The sequence below is a fragment of the Dipodomys spectabilis genome, unplaced genomic scaffold (assembly GCF_019054845.1).
Source record: "Dipodomys spectabilis isolate Male_0828 unplaced genomic scaffold, ASM1905484v1 ptg000439l, whole genome shotgun sequence".
NCBI classification, from domain to species: domain Eukaryota; kingdom Metazoa; phylum Chordata; class Mammalia; order Rodentia; family Heteromyidae; genus Dipodomys; species Dipodomys spectabilis.
Window position 1 is genome coordinate 521303 of NW_024871116.1, and position 19157 is coordinate 540459.

General features: G+C 59.1%; 1 protein-coding gene across 1 annotated transcript in view; it reads right to left on the bottom strand.

Moving 5' to 3' along the window:
* Positions 1–526: 526 nt before the first annotated feature.
* The window catches only part of Grk3 (G protein-coupled receptor kinase 3), a 59156-nt gene continuing 40525 nt past the window's right edge, over positions 527–19157 (bottom strand). Inside the window, exons 12-21 of the mRNA XM_042668496.1 lie at positions 17003–17097; positions 14420–14527; positions 10756–10822; positions 9788–9888; positions 9208–9274; positions 8006–8101; positions 5273–5435; positions 4727–4863; positions 2137–2250; positions 527–1631 (exon numbers count right to left, since the gene is read on the bottom strand). Coding sequence (XP_042524430.1) covers positions 1470–1631; positions 2137–2250; positions 4727–4863; positions 5273–5435; positions 8006–8101; positions 9208–9274; positions 9788–9888; positions 10756–10822; positions 14420–14527; positions 17003–17097 — 1110 coding nt within the window. The 3' untranslated portion in view covers positions 527–1469. The remainder of the gene's footprint in view (positions 1632–2136; positions 2251–4726; positions 4864–5272; positions 5436–8005; positions 8102–9207; positions 9275–9787; positions 9889–10755; positions 10823–14419; positions 14528–17002; positions 17098–19157) is intronic.

Below are 19157 nucleotides of genomic sequence, written 5' to 3' on the forward strand. Positions count from 1 at the left end.
CCTTGCTGAAAAATCTTACTTCCACATGACCAGGAAGGAAAACAACCCGCTGAGAATGTGTGTGTGTGTGTGTGTGTGTGTGTGTGTGTGTGTGTGTGCGTGTGTGCACGCGTGCACGTGTGCACTTCAAACAGCCCGCGTCCGGGCTCCCCTCAGAGCACCCGGCACTCCTTCCCCATGCCAGGCTCAGAGGGCCGCCTTCGTGTTGACTTAAACCCCAGCTGGAGATGAAGATGGAGGGAAGCCCACACCCCTGCTCGCTGCCAGGCCGCGCAGCCGCAGGACCATTCCGCACATTCTTTCCAACATGCTCAACATACAATTCCAATCAAAGGTGCTGCCACAGGGAAGGGGAGCCTTGTCTCAAGCGGCAGAGCGCCAGCCTTGAGAGAAAGCCCAGGGACAGCTCTCAGGTCCTGAGTTCAAGCCACAGGACATGGACACACACACACACACACACACACACACACACTACCTGTGTCCTCAATGATCACACAAATATAAAAACCACTAAAAAGAGATGGAGGATGTGAGATCAACTTGTTTGTATTGTTAAAAGTGGGCTGAGTGCATCTGATCAGCCTCTGTGGAGGAGCTTTCCAATGGCGTTGCTGTCTGGTGGCGGGGACACGTGCTGGGCTGTGTGTGGCCGCGTCCGTGAGGTCTGGCGGGCCGGGGCGGGGCGCGCGGCCCCTGCTCCAGTCCCACCGAGAGCCACAGAACTCCGTCGCCCGATGCACACCTCAGCCTTCTGGGCTTTGTTTTTTTAATGACAGTGCAATGTAAGACGGCCATTCTCGTCTCTCTGATGCGCGCCCCAGCACGGGGCAGCCGGGGGGGGGGGAGGGGGCCTGGACGATGGCCGTGCGGCGGGGGACGCAGGTGCCGAGCCCACCGCGCTTCAGGCTTTGCCACGGATGGACACCCCCTCCTCCCCATAGCCATGGCCGCCTTCTGTCACCCGATCGTCCTGACTGCCCTGAGGTTCCCAGCTCACCGCAGCCCCGGCACTGCCCATGAGCGCCGCAGGATGACACCTGTGACAACACAGACCGCAGCCCAGGAGCGGCCCGGAGCCAGCCGCAGCCGACCGCGGGTCACACGCAGCCACGCCGACTGAGGTCAATCCACCGTCCCGGCACGGAGGTCTGTGCGTCTCCTCCCGGAGGGCCAGAGACGTGTTTCATGTCAGGCAGGAAAGCTGACGCGATCGGCAGGAGTCATCTCAAGTCCCGGGTCTGTGGCTTCCAACGCCAGTGTGTAGCAAAGGAAAAGAACTTCGGCTGGGCAGGAGTGTTCAGTGCAATCACGGCCGTCAGGCAGGCCCAGGACTGACCCGCCCTGGGGCGATCCGGCCCCCTGAGGGCACTGTGACCTGGGCCTCCCGCTGTCTAGGAGCCCAGCCAGGCTGGCCTCTCACATCCCCTGAGGCTCTGCTGCGGGGCGGCAGCCCCCCGAGGCTCCCGGGGTCAGAAGCCGTTGCTGCTCCTGTGACACAGCGGCGGCTTGGACAGGTCCAGGATGCCGGCCTGGGGGCGGCTGAGGAACTTGGGGGCGCTGCGCAGGAGCCGCTGGGCCTCCATGAAGGCCTGGGTCAGCTCCTTCTTCCACTGCGCAAACTCGGGCTCGCTCTGGAAGGCGACACAGGGCAGCAGGGGTGAGGCGTGCAGAAACAAAGCCACGCCCCACCGCCAGCCTCGGGCCGCTCAGCCGGGTGGACAGCCCGCCCGCCAGGATCCCTCCGGAGCCTGGCCTCTTATGGGCACCTGTCATCCTAGCCACTCAGGAGGCTGAGATCGGAGGATCGTGATTCAGAGCCAACCAGGTGGGAAAGTGTGTGAGACTCTGATCTCCAATGAACCAGCAAAATAAAAGCCAGAAGTGGAGATGGGCCAGCCAGGGGTGGGGAAAGCTAAGGTTGAGAGAGAGGCCCTGAGTTCAAGCCCCAGAACTGGCCCCCAAAACCAAACCAAACAACGACACCACCACAAAAACCAACCTCTACCTGAAGCTTTCCTGCCAAGTCTGTAAGGCTTTCTTGATAAAGCAGAGGTTATCACCAGGCCTCTGGCTTTGTTATGTATGCAATTATTCTAACTTTCCTCTAAGAGAAAACAAACAAACTCACAAACTCACCTCACACTGCAAGACGAACTGCTTCCCTCCTTTTATTCTGAACAATATGCACTTTTTGTCTTTGATCTGAGTTTCTTCCACCGACAGAATCTGCTCCATGGTCAGTAAACTTTGCTGATCAGAAAGATAAGGGCGGGACGTGTTACCTCAAGTCATTTCGTGATCGCCTACATTAAAAGAATAACTTTAAGAAAACAGCGTGTGTGGCATGTGTGTGTGCGTGTGTGTGCGCGCGCGTGCGCACATGCACACATTTCTTTGATGATGTTCCAGAAGCCAGGGGAGAATGTGGGCTATGGATCGAGGTTCCGGGCAGAGGATCTCAAGAAGTCAGCGAGGGGAGCCGCATCCTGTGCAGGAGCCGCGCGGCCCCTGCCCAGGCCTCAGCACTGGCTGTGGGGGCGCGGGGCCGGCGTGGGCCGGCTGCGTGGGAAGTGAGGATTTCCCCAGCACAAGCACCATCGTCTGCAGCCTGGCAACTCCAAGGAAAGCGTCTGCCGATGCTGGCTGGGAAGCCAATGACATTTCCATCACATCAAAGCACTGCCCTCAGTTTGGGGGGGGGGGGCGCCGTTACAAGATAGTCCCCCGGGCCCATCTGCCTAAGCCTCTGCCTGAGCCGCCTGCCACAGCCGCGCAAGTTCTGTATTTATTTTTGGATAAATACTCCAGGAATCCCAAATGAGCAGGCAATGCTCAGGGACAGGGCCCAGGCCCAGTGTCAAGCCCCAGGACTAGAAAGAAGGAGGAGGAAGGGAGCAGGAGAAGGAGGGGGGGGGAGCAGGAGGAGGAGGGGAGGGGGAGGAGGAGGAGGAGGGGGAGCAGGGGGAGGAGGAGGGGGGAGCAGGAGGAGGAGGGGAGGGGGAGGAGGAGGAGGGGGTAGGAAGAGGGGGAGAGCAGGAGGAGGAGGAAGAGGAAGAAGAAGAGGAGGAGGCGGGGAGGGGGAAGGGGAGGAAGAGGAGGAGGAGGAGGAAGAAGAGAAGGGGGGAGGGGAGGAGGGGAAAGGGGAGGAGGAGGAGGAGGAAGAGGAGAAAGAAGAGGAGGAGGAGGAGGAGGGGGAAGGAGGAGGAGGGGGGGAGGAGAAGGAGGGGGAGGAGGAGGAGGAGGAAGAGGAAGAAGAAGAAGAGGAGGAGGAGGAGGAGGAGGAGGAGGAGGAGGAGAGGAGAAGAGGAGGAGGAGGAAGAGGAAGAGGAGGAAGGGAGGGGGAGGAGGGGAAGGGGAGGAGGAGGAAGAGGAAGAGGAGGAAGGGAGGGGGAGGAGGGGAAGGGGGAGGAGGAGGAAGAGGAAGAGGAGGAGGAAGAAGAGGAGGAGGGGAAAGAGGAGGAGGAGGAAGATGAGGAGGAGGAGGAGGCAGCAGTGGCGGCGGCATCCAGGCCTGCTCCTTATCCAGCGGGAGACTTGGCTCCAGACAGCTGCTGCCCACTCAGGAGCTCCTGGATTCCAACCCAGAGCCCCCAAAGGCGGTTTGATTACTCGCCACTCAGGTCCAGGCTGTGTGAATTCTTTTTGTTTTTTTTTTGGGTCCGGTCGTGGGGCCTGAACTCTGGGCCTGGGCGCTGTCCCTCAGCTCTTCAGCTCAAGGCTAGCGCTCTACCACTTGAGCCACAGCGCCACTTCTGGCTTTTTTTTCTTTTTGCTTATGTGGTGCTGAGGAATCGAACCCAGAGCCTCAGGCATGCAAGGCAAGCGCTCTACCACTAAGCCACCTTCCCAGCCCCTGTGTGAATTCTTTAAAGTGACATCTTCGACTCAAGAATGAGATTTGATTTGGTAATTTGCGCTCGCTTGGGATGATAAGGGAACTTCACCCCTCAGCGATGAAAGCTCATCCAGGGTGGAACCAACCCACTGCGGGCCCTGGGTGCCGCACTCCGGCCTGCGGCCCACCCTCCAGCACTCGTGTCCCGGGCAGAGGCGGCCTCTGCCGGCGGCTCGCAGCAGGTGCAGCACACACCACGCCTTCCCTCTGTCTCGTCCGTCCACGCTCACTGTGAACAGAACCCGGGAAGGCAGCAGCCGGGCCTGTGACCTGTGCCGCCTGCGGCCGCCCTCCCCCAGCGCAGAGCGGCGCGGGGCGCTCGGGACCCTGCGGGGCCTCACTTCCATCTCTGGAGACCTTCTACTTGCTGGCGACCCGGGGAGGGACCGAGGGCCACCGTGGACATGGCCGCTCGCCCCGCCTCACCCCGGCTTGCCCCCGAGCCAGGCTGGGCCTCCCCTGGACCCCTGAGGTGGCTGGACGCATGGGATCTGTCCCTTCACAGAACCTGGCCTTGGAGATGCACGCAACAATCAGTGTGGCAGCTGATTCGCTTCTCCCACTTCACAGGTGGGGAAACTGAGGCTGCGTCACTGCGCTGGGCCCCAAGTCCCAGAGACACTGAGGCGGGGGTGAGCAGCTGTCGGATGTGGTGCCCCCATTCTTGCCCACATACCCCCGTCCCTCCCCCTGCCCCCGCCCCAGCCCCTTTGGCCACTCGGGCCCACGCAGGCCTCCCTGAGGGGAGCCCCCAAGTTGGGGGCTGGGTTAGAACCCCGGCTGCGGGCGCGGGCCTGCCCGTCCTCCCCAGGGCCGCGGCCCTGCGCTCACCCGGGACTCGGTGTCCCCTCGCCACTCCAGCCTGTTGGGGAAGAGGTAGAAGTAGCGCCGCTGCCACTGCGTGAGGAACGGGGTGCTCAGCTTCAGCATGAACCCGTGCATGATGCAGTCCTTCCCCAGGGCGTAATCTGGGGGACAGAGAGACACCCCAGGTCACACAGGACCGCGCGGGGCAGGAGAAGATGTCCGGGCGTGATGGCGGACCGCTGGGCCGGGCTTTGGCTTCCCCACACCCCCAAAGAATTCAGGGTGCGAGACCCTAGATTAAGAGGGCAATGGAGTGACCCCGTCACAACACTGGAGCCCATGGGGTCAGAGGTCACACAGGGGTCACTCCTCCCTCGACCCAAGCTGGGGTTCATTCCTCCCACCCTGTGGTTCTGTGGGGAGATGACTTCTATGAAGCCCTGACTGCATCTTTACACAAAGTCCTACGGCTGAAAATAATAAGCAGAAACGGCAGGTGTGGGCGGTTTGGTGAGGAGGACGGAGGGAGCCCCAGGATCGCCGGGGTGCCGGCTCGTGGCTCGTCCTCACCTTCTTCCTGTCCCAGCGGCTTGCTCCTGGCTCTCTTCCGGGCCTCGATCTTATCTGTCTCGGCGTTCACCGCGTCGTACACCGTCTCCACCACCTCCCGCTGCCAGCGCTCCGAGATCACCAGCGGGAAGTTCCTGTACAGGTCTTGGTCACAGTCCAGCAGCTGATCGTGCCAAGAAACCAAGAGAGATGGGACTTAGCGCACCAGGGGTTGGCGGCAAAGGCCACGGGGCCGTCCATGTCACAAACCACGGCCACGGGCAGTGACGGCCAAGGCGGTGGGGGCCACCAAGGTGGCAGCGTCTCACCCTCGGCCCTGCACCCGGCGGGTCACGATGTGCACGTGAAAACTAGCACGTGTGGTGGTTTGTTTGTTTTTTAAGTACAAAAAAAAATCTCAAGGCCAGGTGAAGCTGCAATCACGGGGGGAATGTTTGATTTATCAAAGCAGGAGAGCAGAAGCCAGTGGTTTCAGAGGCGGGGATGTGGGGGAGGAGGGGACTGTCCCAGCTTCCCGCAGTCACCGGAGCCGTGAGGAAATCACAGGTGCTCGAGGCAGAGTTTCCCCGTCATCCCCCAAACCTTCCCGGCGAGCAAATGCCACGGCCATGCATTCACATTTAAAGGGCAGCTGGGCGCGGTGGCTCGCGTCTGCATCCTACCTGTCATCCTCCCTGCTCAGGAGGCTGAGGTCTGAGGACCGTGGTTCGAAGCCAGCCCCAGCCAGGAAAGTCCCACGAGACTCTTATTTCCAATAAACCACCGAAAAGCTAGAAGTGAAGCTAAGGCTCAAGTGGTAGAGCACCAACCTTGAGCAAAAAACAACTCAGGGGCAGTGCCCAGACCCTAAATTCAAGCTCCAGGGCCAGCACTAAATACAGTAATGAATTGATCAATGTAAAGTGCAGGATACAGGGAGGGTTTGGCCACCGTAGCCTCTGAGACTAGTGCTAACAATTACTTTAATGATGGCCTTTCAAAGTCTTCCTTCTGCTCTCTTAAGCGGATAACAGGGCTTCTGGAGTCTGAGAGACAGCGCCCCAAAGGAAGCAGGGCCACCCTTCATAGAGAGAAAGCGAGATGTGTGAGATGATCTCTCACGAGACTTCTGATGCCCGGGCGGGGTGAGCGGAGGGCCGCCAGGGGAGCCGGCCTGAGCGGCCCCGCCCGTGCAGGCCGGTGGAGCAGAGCTGAGGGGCGCCCGCTGGGAAGCCACCCCACTGTCTCCAAACACACAACCTCTGCCCCGCGCTGAAACCCCCAGTCCTAAATGTGAGGAGAGGCACGCGCCCATGTGTGCGTGCGTGTGCATGCGTGTGCACGCGTGTGTGTGTCTGTGTTGCAGGCTGGGTTGGTAAATGACGTAAAAGAACAGAACTTGTGTTTACATGGACCGATGAAGTGAGCTTTTTCCTTTTTTAGTGCCAGTGGCTCACACCTGTCACCCTAGCTTCTCAGGCTGAGATCTGAGGATCAAGGTTCAAAGCCAGCCCAGGCAGAAAACGTCCCCGAGAGACTCTTATCTCCAATTAACTACCAAAAAGCCAGACATGGCGCAGTGGCTGGAGTAGGAAACTGATATGGCCTTGAGCCAAAAGCTCAGAGGCGGTGCCAGGCCCTGAGTTCGGGCCCCAGGACTGGAGAAGCAGCTGAGATTCCTGTGTGGAGAGGTCTCGGGTCTGAGAACGTGCGGGGCCTGAGCGCGCTGCGTGCGTGCGTGTGTGCTGCGTGTGTGCGTGCGTGCCTCGGCCCAGCACAGCATGTCTGGCTCACTCGCAGGCCAGGCCTGGAGGAGCCGGCGTGGTCTGGCACTGGTCTGGCAGCACCAGCAGGCCAGCCACAGCTTGGACCTCGGGGAGCTGCTCCTGTGTACCCCAGAACCCCCACCACGCAGCCCCTCTCCCCACCAGACAGCCACCTCCGTCCTTGGCTGCTGGGCCCTGGCCTCCACGCGCTGTCCTCCCCCACCTCCTGGCCTCCTCCAGCCAGAGCCCATGGCCTTCTGAGGGAAGGGACGGATGTGGGGGGGGCAGGGCGGGGGGGGGGGGGACCACACAGGGACAGACAGGAGGAGGAGATACATGCAAGCGGCTGAGGGAAATGGGCCGGGCCGCTGTTCCTGTTGAGATGGGGTCTCGCCAAATTTTTTTTGGCCTGGGCTGGCCCAAAACTGATCTTCCCACAATCCCTGCCCCTTGAGTAGCTAGGCATGAGTCAACCCTCCCAGCTGCTAGTTAAGATGGGGTTCTCGCAAACTCTTCCCCCCATAATCCTGATTGCAGCCTGCTGAGTAACACCAAGGTTCTGTACAAGCCAAGTTTTCATGGAGTCAAACTCATGTAGGTTCTTTTTGTTGTTGGTGGTGGTGGTCGTGGGGCTTGAACTCTGGGCCTGGGTGCTGCCCCTCAGCTCTTCAGCTCAAGGCGAGCGCTCTACCGCTTGAGCTACAGCGCCACTTCTGGTTTTCTGGTGGTTTATTGGAGTTAAGAGTTTCATGGACTTTCTTGCCCAGGCTGGCTTTGAACCGTGATCCTCAGATCTCAGCCTCCTGAGTAGCTAGGATTACAGGCGTGAGCCACCGGCGCCTGGCTTTCATGTAGGTTCTTAACTTACACATGCTTCAAATATCGCAGTGATTTCCACACGGGCATCACTATGCTTGATGGGTTCTCAGTGGGAATCTTCCCGTCACACCTCCCAAACACCAGGGAGACGGGGCCCTCGTGTGTGCACCTTAATGCCTTTGGTGTCCTCTTCGTCAAAGGAGCCGATGTCAAAGGCGTCGGCAGCGTTGACCTCCCCCCGGGGCGGGATGAGGGGCGGTGGGTACTGAGGAGGCAAAGGACGGAGTTAAGGAAGATGCTCACAGCCCCAGCCAGCATCCTAGGCTGCTGACAGGCTGGGCGCCAGCAGCCCCGCGCCTGGCGCCCCCTTGGGCCCCAGTGATGCACCCTGCGTGCTTCACAGAAGGCTCTGCCTCGCCCTGTAGGGGCTGGGGTGGGGGAGGGAACCCCAGGTCTGGACCCAGAAAGCCAGGCACCATCTAGTGTCTTAACCAGTGGTTAACGAGACGAGGACCAGAGCCTGCAGCCCCGGCTTCTCGTCCACCTTTCCTCCTGTCCTCGGGCAGTGTGGCGCGATGGGGACCGGCCGCAGCCCCGCCCAGCGGGGCCCTCACAGGACTCCACGCGGCCAGCGTGCACCCCTGGGCCGCTCCCTGAACTGGCGCTTGAGCCCAGATTCTACGTCAGCGGATGGACAGCTGGGGCTCCCCCAGAAAACCCCCATCCTCCACAGCCAGGAGCCACAGACGCCTCCAACAGGACTCGTGGGGCATGCTGGCCACGCCTGCGACGGGAGGGACCCGAGGTTGGCCCCAGAAAAACACCGCGAGATCCTACCTAAAAATAACTAAGGCAAACAAAAACGGGACTGGGGGCATGGCTCAAGTGCTGGAGTGTCTGCCTCACAAGCTCGGGCTCCAAGTTCAACTCCCTGAGCTGCAAAATAACAACAGTAACAACAACAACAACAATAATTTGTATCTTTGCTGTATCCACGGATATGACAATAGAAGCTTAAAACAGGAAGGGGGGCTGGGTGTGGCTTGGTGCAAACCACCCGCTACACAAAGGAAACTGTGGACCCAGATCACACCAACTCCCACAGGCTGCCTGCTCACCCGCGCTGCTCAGGAACAATGCGGTGAGGGGGTGGGGGGGAGAGAAGCCTGCACCGACTGGGTGCACTCAAAGCTCCTTCCTGCCTAAGGGGGAATCCACAGATCCAGGAGGGATCTGAGGGGGAGGGGGGTGGCCCCCGGGGGGGGGGTGGCCCCCGGGGGACGTGGCCACACAGGGACACTCAGGCGGCCAGGCTGGGGGCCTGGGCACAGAGGGACAGGCGGGCGGGGAGCCCGGGGTGGCGGAGCTCACCTTCTGCAGGTAAGCCAGCTGCCACTCGATGCCAGTGAAGAAGCCATGTTCCTTGAGCTCCTGGGCCCTGGGGGGATGGGAAACAGAGCACAGGCAGGTTGAAGGCCGCCTCCCCCCCTACACACACACACACACACACACACACGCACACACACACACACACACACGGAGCAGCAGAACACTGACCTGTGGCAGAACCCCAGAGGCTGGGCCTCCGTCTGCTGTCTACCCCCTGGGGCACAACCCTGCACAGGGCCCTTAAGAAGCCCCGCTGAGATCCTCTCTGGATCTCAGTTCAAAAGCAGCCTAAGCAATAAAGGCTGAGATGCTGTCTTTAATCACCCAGCAAAAAACCAAGCTGGAGGCATGGTTCAAGTGGTAGAGCACCACACGCGGCGCACACTGGAGGCCCTGAGTTCAAGCCCCAGAACAGAAAGAAGTTAACTCTTGGTTAGAAAGGACACAGATCCACACACAGATATCCGCCTTGCGTCCTTCCATACTCTTTCCACTCCACCCTCGTCAGGCGCAGGGTCCAGGGGCCGGGAATACACAGGTGAGCGTCGGGAAGGGGACGCACCCGCGGCCTTGGCAGCCCAGCCTCTGGCTCACATCCCGCTGCAGAAGGCCCCCCAACAGGGACTTGAGCTCCGGGGAGAAGTCGTCGGGGAGCTCCACATTCTGCGGAAAGAAGAGGCGGACTTCAGGGCCCACTGGTGGAGACAGCGGCTCCCGGCCCTGCCAGAACGGGAGGCTACGCCTGGGTAAGGACAGTACTGGAAACTGCAGATGCATTACAGATTAACACTCACACCCACGAAACACAGAAAGGGTTGAATCCATCAGCAGAGTGGAGACATGAAGACAGCATGCTCCGGCTCCCCGGGCCTCTCCAGCTCCCTCCTCCATCTCTCGGGCCTCCCCAGGAGGGAGCCTTCCCTTTAGTCCCTTTCTTAGCTGTGGGCTGGGCTCGTTCACATCTTTCTTGTGCTGTTGCTTTGCAAATCTTGAGCATTGCTTTGGCCTCTGTTTCTATTCTTTTTTTTTTTTTCTTTTAGGAAGTCTAGAGATTTTGTTTTGATTTATTTATGTATTTCAGAAATGAAAAATATTTTATTTTTTATATTTATCAATGATATATTATTCTTTGTATTACCACATAATATGATCTTTACCTTGAAAGATATTTTACAGTTACCAATATTTTATTCTTAATGAAAAGTAAAACTATGATGCAAACAAAAACTTTGTGTGTGTGTGCGTGTGTGTGTGTGTATGTGTTGAGAACCAGTGGCTCTTGCCTATAATCCTAGCTACTCAGGAGGCTGAGATCTGGAGGATCAGGGTTTCAGGCTATCATGGGCCACAAATGTCTATCCAGAGACTGTCTCCAGTTTACCAGTAAAAGACTGAGCTGGAAACATGGCTCAGGTGGTAGAGTAACCAGCCAAGCAGACAAGCTGGGGAGAGCGGTCGGCCTCTCGTGCAAGCCCCAGCACTGGTACCGGGAGGAAAGCATTAGAAGGAATAGACTTTAACACCTCTTACCACTGTCAGCGTCATCCTGTTGATCTCGTGCTTATCTTTGGTTTTATGCTGTCTGAAGGGGCTGTGTCTGTAAAGACAGAAAGTTCTAAGAAAATACGGCACCAGGTAACCTAGCACACCGGCTGAGAAATGTCTGGTGTCCGCTTACTGTTCATTCAAGAAAGAAAAGGGCAGAACCTGGGGGACATGGATTAGGAGCCAGCACCAGAGCCCCTCTGAATGGACCAGAGATGGTGGCCCGGCCACAGGCTTCCAGTGACAGCCACTAGGGGGTGATGGTAGCCGGGTGGTCATGGACATGTTACGCCTGCACAAATCCACCTTGTGTGGCTGAGCTGAGGATCAACACTGGTGCCAATTATCCACCCAATAGGTGCACAGTCCCCGAAACAAGCCAAGAACCTCCATCAAAGCCAGGTCGTGGCTCGGCCTAGAGCCCAGCCAAAACGCATCAATCCTTTCTGGCTCCATTAGGAGTCCCCTCCCCCCAGGGCGGGGCCCTTCATCAGACTCCACCCAATCAGAGCCCGGGGCTCCGGAGTCCGGAGTCCCTCCAGTGGCACAGGGCGGATCCCGGGACGGCGTGAACGGAGGTTAGCACACGTTGCCAGCTGCACACCACACACTAGGCCTGCTTTTTCTGTCTGCTATTTTTAAAGATACTTTTAAATATGCAAACTGAGATGGCACCGCCTCTTGACTATTGACGCTTGAAAGCCAAAAAAGAGACATATGCGACCCTGTCTTGGTTTCCAAGGAGGGAAAAACCAAACGGCCAAACTGTTGTGTGGAAAAAGCAAGTGTGAAAACCAAGTGTCATTTCTTATTGTAAAATGGCCGTTATTTTAAAAAGCATCGTCTGCGCGTCCCTTCCACAGACGCACGGTGGTGCGCGGCCGCCGAGGGAGAGGGAATCACAGCTAGCGGCCTCTCGTGGACCGCTGTTCTGTCCGCCAGCCGCGTGGCCTCTCCCCCCGCGGGAATCCACGGCCTGTGGAGAGGCGTTCCGTGACGGCCCGGCGTCTGGGGAACTGCTGCAGGCCTGGCTCCTGTGTGCAGAGCCGAGGACGCGGGGCACTGCGTGGGGACAGAGACGGTGGCCCACGGGGCGAGGCGCGGGGACACGGGCCCTCCCTCATGGAGCGCAGCCCTGACTGGGTGGCTGAGTGGGCTTGCCTTTCTGACCTCTCTTGCTGCTACTCCTTTTTTTTTTGGCAGTATGGGGGTTTGAACTCAGGGCCTCGCACTTGCCAGGCAGGCGCTCTCCCTGAAGCCATGTCTCCTGCTCTGTTTTGTTTAGTTTGCGTTTCAGACAGGGTCTCATGCGTTTGCCAGGAATGGGCCTTGGACCTCGATCCTCCTAAGTACACTACTCACCCGCCTAGCTGGGATTACAGGTGTGAGCTGCCAAGCCTGGACCTCGATCCTCCTAAGTACACTGCTCACCCGCCTAGCTGGGATTACAGGCGTGAGCTGCCAGGCCTGGCTCTTGTTCCATCCTCCCCGAGCTCTCTGTGCTCGCCCACCGTGGGCTCCCTCCACCCCGCTGGGGTGGCGCTGGAGGCCCTCGCCAGAGGCCACCTCATGCCCGTGAACTCCGGACTTGACAACTTGAAGTGGAAGCAAGCTGTCCAGTGCCTGGCTTCCATGATGGCGGCCGAGGTGGGCAGAGGCAGCCCGGGTCGCTGCCTGCCCCGACCCCAGGCCATGGCCCAGCAGACAGGCCTGATGTGCTGCCTTGCAGCAGGTGCAGTGCCAAAGAAAGGACCCCCCAAACTCAGCACCCCTCAAACTCAGCACCCCAAAACTCAGCACCCCTCAAACTCAGCACCCCCAAAATTCAGTACCCCCCAAACTCAGCACCCCTCAAACTCAGCACCCCTCAAACTCAGCACCCCCCAAACTCAGCACCCCCCAAATTCAGCACCCCTCAAACTCAGCACCCCTCGGCGTCCCTGGGACATGTTTACTGTTGGGTTTTGCGTTGGACAGCCCCATGGCCGGGAGGCTTTGCCCCATTCCCTGTGTCTTCCGGTGGGGGTTGGCACCCTCATTCCCAGTGGGGGAGGGGGGTTCGCCCAGGCCCCACAGGATGCCCCGGAGGGCACTGCACCGCTGCCCTGCACAAATGTGCTAATCCGCTCAGCGAGTCTGAAGACAGGAATTAAAGCCGCCCAGGCTCCACATGCACCAAGATTCAATTACTGAATAACAGGCCTGGCTTTCAGAGCAAGAATACAACCTGACATCCCACGTGGATGGGGTGAGCGGTTAGCTGACAACTGGATTACTGGCGTCCTGAAGAGACTCCTGGGGGGGGGGGGGGCACGGCCTTGGCAGAAGGCGCTAATACGCACAGCCAGCACAGCCCTGGGCTTTCTGAGGAATGGAGGAGCTCCAGACTCCAGGTGGGAACTAGTGACATAAGGAGAGGGGTTTCTGGGTCTTTCTAGAATCTGAATGCACTCTAAGTTGTACTACAATTGAAGCCTCAGCCAGGGCTGGTGGCTCACACTTGTCATCCTAGCTACTCAGGAGACTGAGATTTGAGGATGGAGGTTCAAATCCAGCCCAGGCAGGAAGCCCATGAAACCCTTGCCTCCAATTGACCATTAAAAAGCTGGAAGTGAAGTTGTGGCCCAAGTGGTAGAGGCCAACCTTAAGGGAAACACTGAAGGGAGAGTGGCCAGGCCCTGAGTTCAAACCCTGCCACAGGCACACATAAAAATACTGAAGTCCCACTAAAAGTTGGCTAAACCTTCTGGAAACAGGACCACCACCCGACTGCCCAGCTTGCCACTTGAGCTTTCCTTTCCTATTCTCTTTGATCATCTTTCAGTTTAGAACAAGGATCACATATAATATCAAGCTTTAAAAGCAAAAATGACTTTGAGCATATTTACAAACAAATGTAAACTTTTAAAATTGGCCTTTTTGCATAAGCCTCAAAAATGCCTTAGTTTCCCTGGCAAAGCATGAGAAAAATTATCCCACCTCCTTCCACAATCCATACGTGTGTGTGTGTGTGTGTGTGTGTGTGTGTGTGTGTGTGTTTGCCAGACCTGGGGCTTGAACTCATGACCTGGGCACTGTCCCTGAGGGTTTTTTTTGCTCAAGGCTAGCGCTCTACCACTTGAGCCACAGCACCACTTCCAGCTTTCTAGTAGTTAATTAGAGATAAGAGATTTTTCTTTCTCAGGCTGTGCTTTGGACCTCAATCCTCAGATCTCAGCCTCCTGAGCAGCCAGGATTACGGGCGTGAGCCACCAGCACCTGGCAATACATTTTTTAAAGTGTTTCAAAGTGGACCTGTTTTTCTCTCACCCTGTTTCGCTTAGTCCCAGATCAAAAGTACTGTGATTTGCATAATAAGAACGAAAATGTAAAGCCACAAATGTGACTCTACAAGCCTTAGAGACAGACAGACTGACAGAGCCGGCATGGGCTTCCTGATCTATGTGTAGCTGAAGGGTCCTGATTGTTTCTAGGTTTTTTGAGTTTGGGTTTTGGTTTTGGTGCTGAGGCCTTGTGCACACCCAGGGCTGCAGCCCCAGATCTCCAGATGGCAGGGGTGCAGGGTGGGGTGCAGGGTGGGGGGCGGGGCGGGGTGGGGGCAGGGCGGGACGGGGAGGCGGGGGCGGGGCGGGGCGGGAGGCTCACTCACCCTCGCAGGAGTTTGAAAAGCATGCAGCCCAGGGAGAACCAGTCAGCGCTGCTGTCGTAGGATGTGCCCCTCTGCAACACCTCGGGAGCCATGTACCCATGGGTGCCCCTGGGGAGGGAAGGGAGGCAGGGTGGGTACAAGGATGGCCCTCCTGGGAGCCCCTGGGAAGCCACCTTCCCCATCAGGAAGGGCCATGCCAGCTGCACAGTCTCCCCTTTCCCCCCCTGCCCTCTGCCTTGGGGTCCCAGGCAGCCATGCCTGGGCGAGTGGGAAGGAGCAGACCACTGACTGCCACCACCGGGCGGGCCCAAGACCTGATCAGACCAGGGCTCGTCCACTCCAGCGGCGGCCCGGCGGCCCGTGCTGGACATGAGCAGGTGCTAGGTAGGGTTCAGGGGTCCCAGAGAAAGTGGGAGCAGAGCCCCCAGGGACAGGAGCCTCCAGGTCAGCCTGGAAAGTGTCTCAAGCTTCAAGGAGCCAAAGGGAAGCAAACAAAATGATGACGTTTGCAGGAAGTCGAAACATTCTGGGAAAACACCTGGGAGGTGACCTCTGGCTGTTTCTGGCCAACAGTCCTGGCCACGTGCCGAGCTGAACACAACGACCCAACACCAAGTGCAGAGTTGCTCAGGGAACTCTCCAAGATGCCCAGGCTGGCTTCGAACCGTGATCCTCAGGTCTCAGCCTCTTGAATAACTGGGATTACAGCTGTGAGCCACGGTGTGTCCTCTTCCCATAGGAGAGGACACATCTTCAAGGAGAAACTCAAACCTGGGTCTGCTGGCTCCAAAGCCTGTGTTTTGGCCCCAAAATGTCTGTTCCACTTAAAAAAGTAGCACTTCATTATGTATTCATCCAAGTAGCCGCCTCAGGCCCATCATTGAAACACAGGGACCTTCTTCCCTGTCCAGTCCCTTCACGGAGGTTCAAACAGGCAGAGCGGCTCCCACTGAGTCCTACTCAAAGCCAGGCCCCACAAGCAAATTAATAACCCCAGGTTTGAACGTTCATTCTTCCAGAAAATCAACCTTACCGGTTCTTGTATCCCTATTCCGTGGTGACTGCATGCACTGAAGGAACTGGCCAGCCAAAGGGCAGTGGAGCTAAAAGTTCAGAGGACGCCCTTCACCTGGTCTGCAGGACTGGCTGCAAGAGGCTTACGCAGCCTGAGGCTCAGTCCTTGCAAAGCACTGGAAAATGCTGGAACCTTCCTCACCACAGCACAGACCTGGGAACCCATCACTTGGGGGAGCTGAGCCGAAGCCCAGGCCTGCTCACGCCAGACCACCGGACCACCGGATTGCCGCTTTCAAAGGTAACTCTGTAGCTGTGTGGCCCCTGGCAGTGGATGGAAGGGCCGGGCCCCGCACGACCAGGTCCCTGCAGAGGAGGATCTAGGGTTTGTTTCCTACCCAAATCCACGGACTGGGCCTCTGGGAGCCTCCTTAATACCAGCAGTACGGGGCAAATATTCCTTCCAAAGGGTCAAGAAAACTGATGACGAAGATGCACATGCGTGTGCCCAGGCATGCCAGTACTGGGGCTTGAACTCAGGGCCTGGGCGCTGTGCCTTAGACTTTTTTGCTCAAGGCTGGGCACTCAACCATGAGCCACAGCTCCATGTCTGGTTTCTTGGTGGTTCATGGGAGATAAGAGTTTCAGACTTTCATGCACCAGCTGGCTTTGAACTGTGATCCTCAGATTTTAGCTTCCCAAGTAGCTAGGATCGTGGCATGAGCCACCAACATCCAGGAAGAAACCTGCATTTTTTCCTAAAGATTCCGTGCTCAGAACGACAGGGTGACAAAGACACGGTGAAAGTCACGTGGAGTGTGGCACAGGCACACGCGGGCTTCTCTCCACGGACACGGGTACCCACGGCACGGCCCAGAGAGCCGCAGAGCCCACTACAGGCTGTGACGCTCACCACCAGAGTGGGGGGCCTGGGGCCGGCCGGGAACGGGCCTGCTCATCCAGCAGGTGCTTCTAGCTGGGGGCCACGGCGCCACCTCCCTGGGCTCGCTGGGAGGGCTGCACAGCACCCCAACACGAACCCTATAAGAGCCTGGAGAACGTGAAGATGATCAGCTTCTTTAATAACAGTAATTCCTGGGTAGGGAGGAGCTTGGGGAAAAGGCTGGAGAAGGAAAGTGGCCGCGCTGCGCAGCTGCCTGCCTGCCTCCCCTGGCACACAGATGGAGAAGAGGAGACTGAGGGCCAAAGTGGTCGCCTGGGTCTCTTTCCAACACAAGTGTGGCCCCAGAGCGGGTTCAGGTACCTGGGGGTGGGGGTTGGGCTCCGTCTCCACCAGGGGATGCCGGACCCTCGGCTGACATCACCATGGGCTTGGAACCAGGGCTGGGGACAGCACGGGGGCCGGGCTGGCCAGTGAGCGGCGGCAGAGGCGCATGAACACGGGGTGTGTCACTTACACGCTTGCGTGAACACGGGGTACGTCACTTACACGCTTGCGTGAACTCGGGGTGCGTCACTTACACACTTGCGTGAACACGGGTGTGTCACTTACACGCTTGCGTGAACACGGGTGTGTCACGCTTGTGTGAACATGGATGCATCACTTACACGCTTGCGTGCGGCTTCTTCTTGGAGAAGTCACAGGCCAGGCCGAGGTCGGAGATCCTCACGTGCCCGTGCTCGTCCAGGAGGATGTTGGCAGGCTGGAAGGAAATGCCACGCGAGGCTGAGTCCCCCCAGGCTGGGCTCGGACGGCTCCCAACGGGGTGCACTGGGGGCCTCCCCGTGGCTGGTTCCTGACCTGAGTCACAATTCCACAGGGTCCAGCAGGGCAGGGCAGCGGGCAGGGCAGGGCAGGGCAGCGGGCAGGGCAGGGCAGCAGGCAGGGCAGCGGGCAGGGCAGCAGGCAGGGCAGGGCAGGGCAGCAGGCAGGGCAGCGGGCAGGGCAGCAGGCAGGGCAGCAGGCAGGGCAGGGCAGGGCAGCAGGCAGGGCAGGGCAGGGCAGGGCAGCAGGCAGGGCAGGGCAGGGCAGCAGGCAGGGCAGCGGGCAGGGCAGCGGGCAGGGCAGGGCAGGGCAGGGCAGCAGGCAGGGCAGCAGGCAGGGCAGGGCAGGGCAGGGCAGGGCAGGGGCAGGGCAGGGCAGGGCAGGGCAGGGCAGCAAGCAGGGCAGGGCAGGGCAGCAGGCCGGGCAGGGCAGGGCAGGGCAGCAGGCAGGGCAGGGCAGGGCAGGGCAGGGCAGGGCAGGGCAGGGCAGGGGCAGGGTAGGGCAGGGGCAGGGCAGCGGGCAGGGCAGGGCAGGGCAGCAGGCCGGGCAGGGCAGGGCAGGGCAGGGCAGCAGGCAGGGCAGGGCAGGGCAGGGCAGGCAGGGCAGGGCAGGGCAGGGCAGGGCAGGGCAGGGCAGCGGGCAGGGCAGGGCAGGGCAGCAGGCAGGGCAGCGGGCAGGGCAGGGCAGGGCAGGGCAGGGCAGGGCAGTGGGCAGGGCAGCGGGCAGGGCAGGGCAGGGCAGGCAGGGCAGGGCAGGGCAGGGCAGGGCAGGGCAGCAGGCAGGGCAGGGCAGGGCAGGGCAGGGCAGGGCAGCAGGCAGGGCAGGGCAGGGCAGGCAGGGCAGGGCAGGGCAGGCAGGGCAGCAGGCAGGGCAGGGCAGGGCAGGCAGGGCAGGGCAGCGGGCAGGGCAGGGCAGGGCAGGGGCAGGGCAGGGCAGGGCAGCAGGCAGGGCAGGGCAGGGCAGCAGGCAGGGCAGGGCAGGGCAGGGGCAGGGCAGGGCAGGGCAGGGCAGGGCAGGGCAAGGCAGGGCAGGGCAGCAGGCAGGGCAGGGCAGGGCAGCAGGCAGGGCACGGAGCAGGCGAAGCAATCTACTCCTCACACGTGGCCAGCTAGGAGTGCCGGGCCCAGCCTTCAGCATCTCTGTCTCTCTCCCTCTCTGTGCCAGTACTAGGACTTGAACCCAGGGCCTGGGTGCTATGCCTTAGCTTTTTCTCTCAAGACTAGCGCTCGGCCACTCCGAGCGACAGCTCCACTTCCAGCTTTCTGGTGGTTCGTTGGAGATCAGAGTCTCATAGACTTTCCTGCCCAGGCTGGCTCTGAACGGTGATCCTCAAATCTCAGCCTCTTGAGTAGCTAGGATGCAGGCATGAGCCAGCGGTACCTGGCCTCAAAGTAAGTTTCTTGTTACTGTACCAAGAACCCCAGCATGCCCAGGACGGGGTCTCTCAGCAACAGGGAACAGGGCCACCCACTTTGTGGCTCCCGTGACTACCCCCCCACACACCCACCCAGGACTTCAGGGAATGAAGGCACTGAAGGATCCTGTGAGGATGTACAGGCGCTGACCTCAGAGAGGAGGCGAGCCGCATCCACAGAGCCCACCCAGCCCGGAAAACGTCATCCCCGTTCCCCCGGAACCCTAACGAGGGGCCAGGAAGGGTGCCGGCCATGCCTCTGATGAAGTGTACCTACTCAGCTTAGATCTGGTCAGAACACCGAAGGGCGACCACGCTCTTCCCCAGTATACACTGAATTACCACCACCTGAATATTTTTTTATGCTAAAGAACAACTATTGTTTTTCCCCTGAAATAAAATTAATGGTGTGCTATTAAAACTCAGAGCGATGAGCCGTCATGAGTGGCTGGAATTAAGTTTGAATAGAAATGAGGTAATCTCATTGTTACTAAGTAGCTCCGAAAACAAAAATACAGCAGCATAAAGATGATTAGAAAGCGGTGATGGATTTGAATTAAAATGCACCCCAATGGCAGTCCATG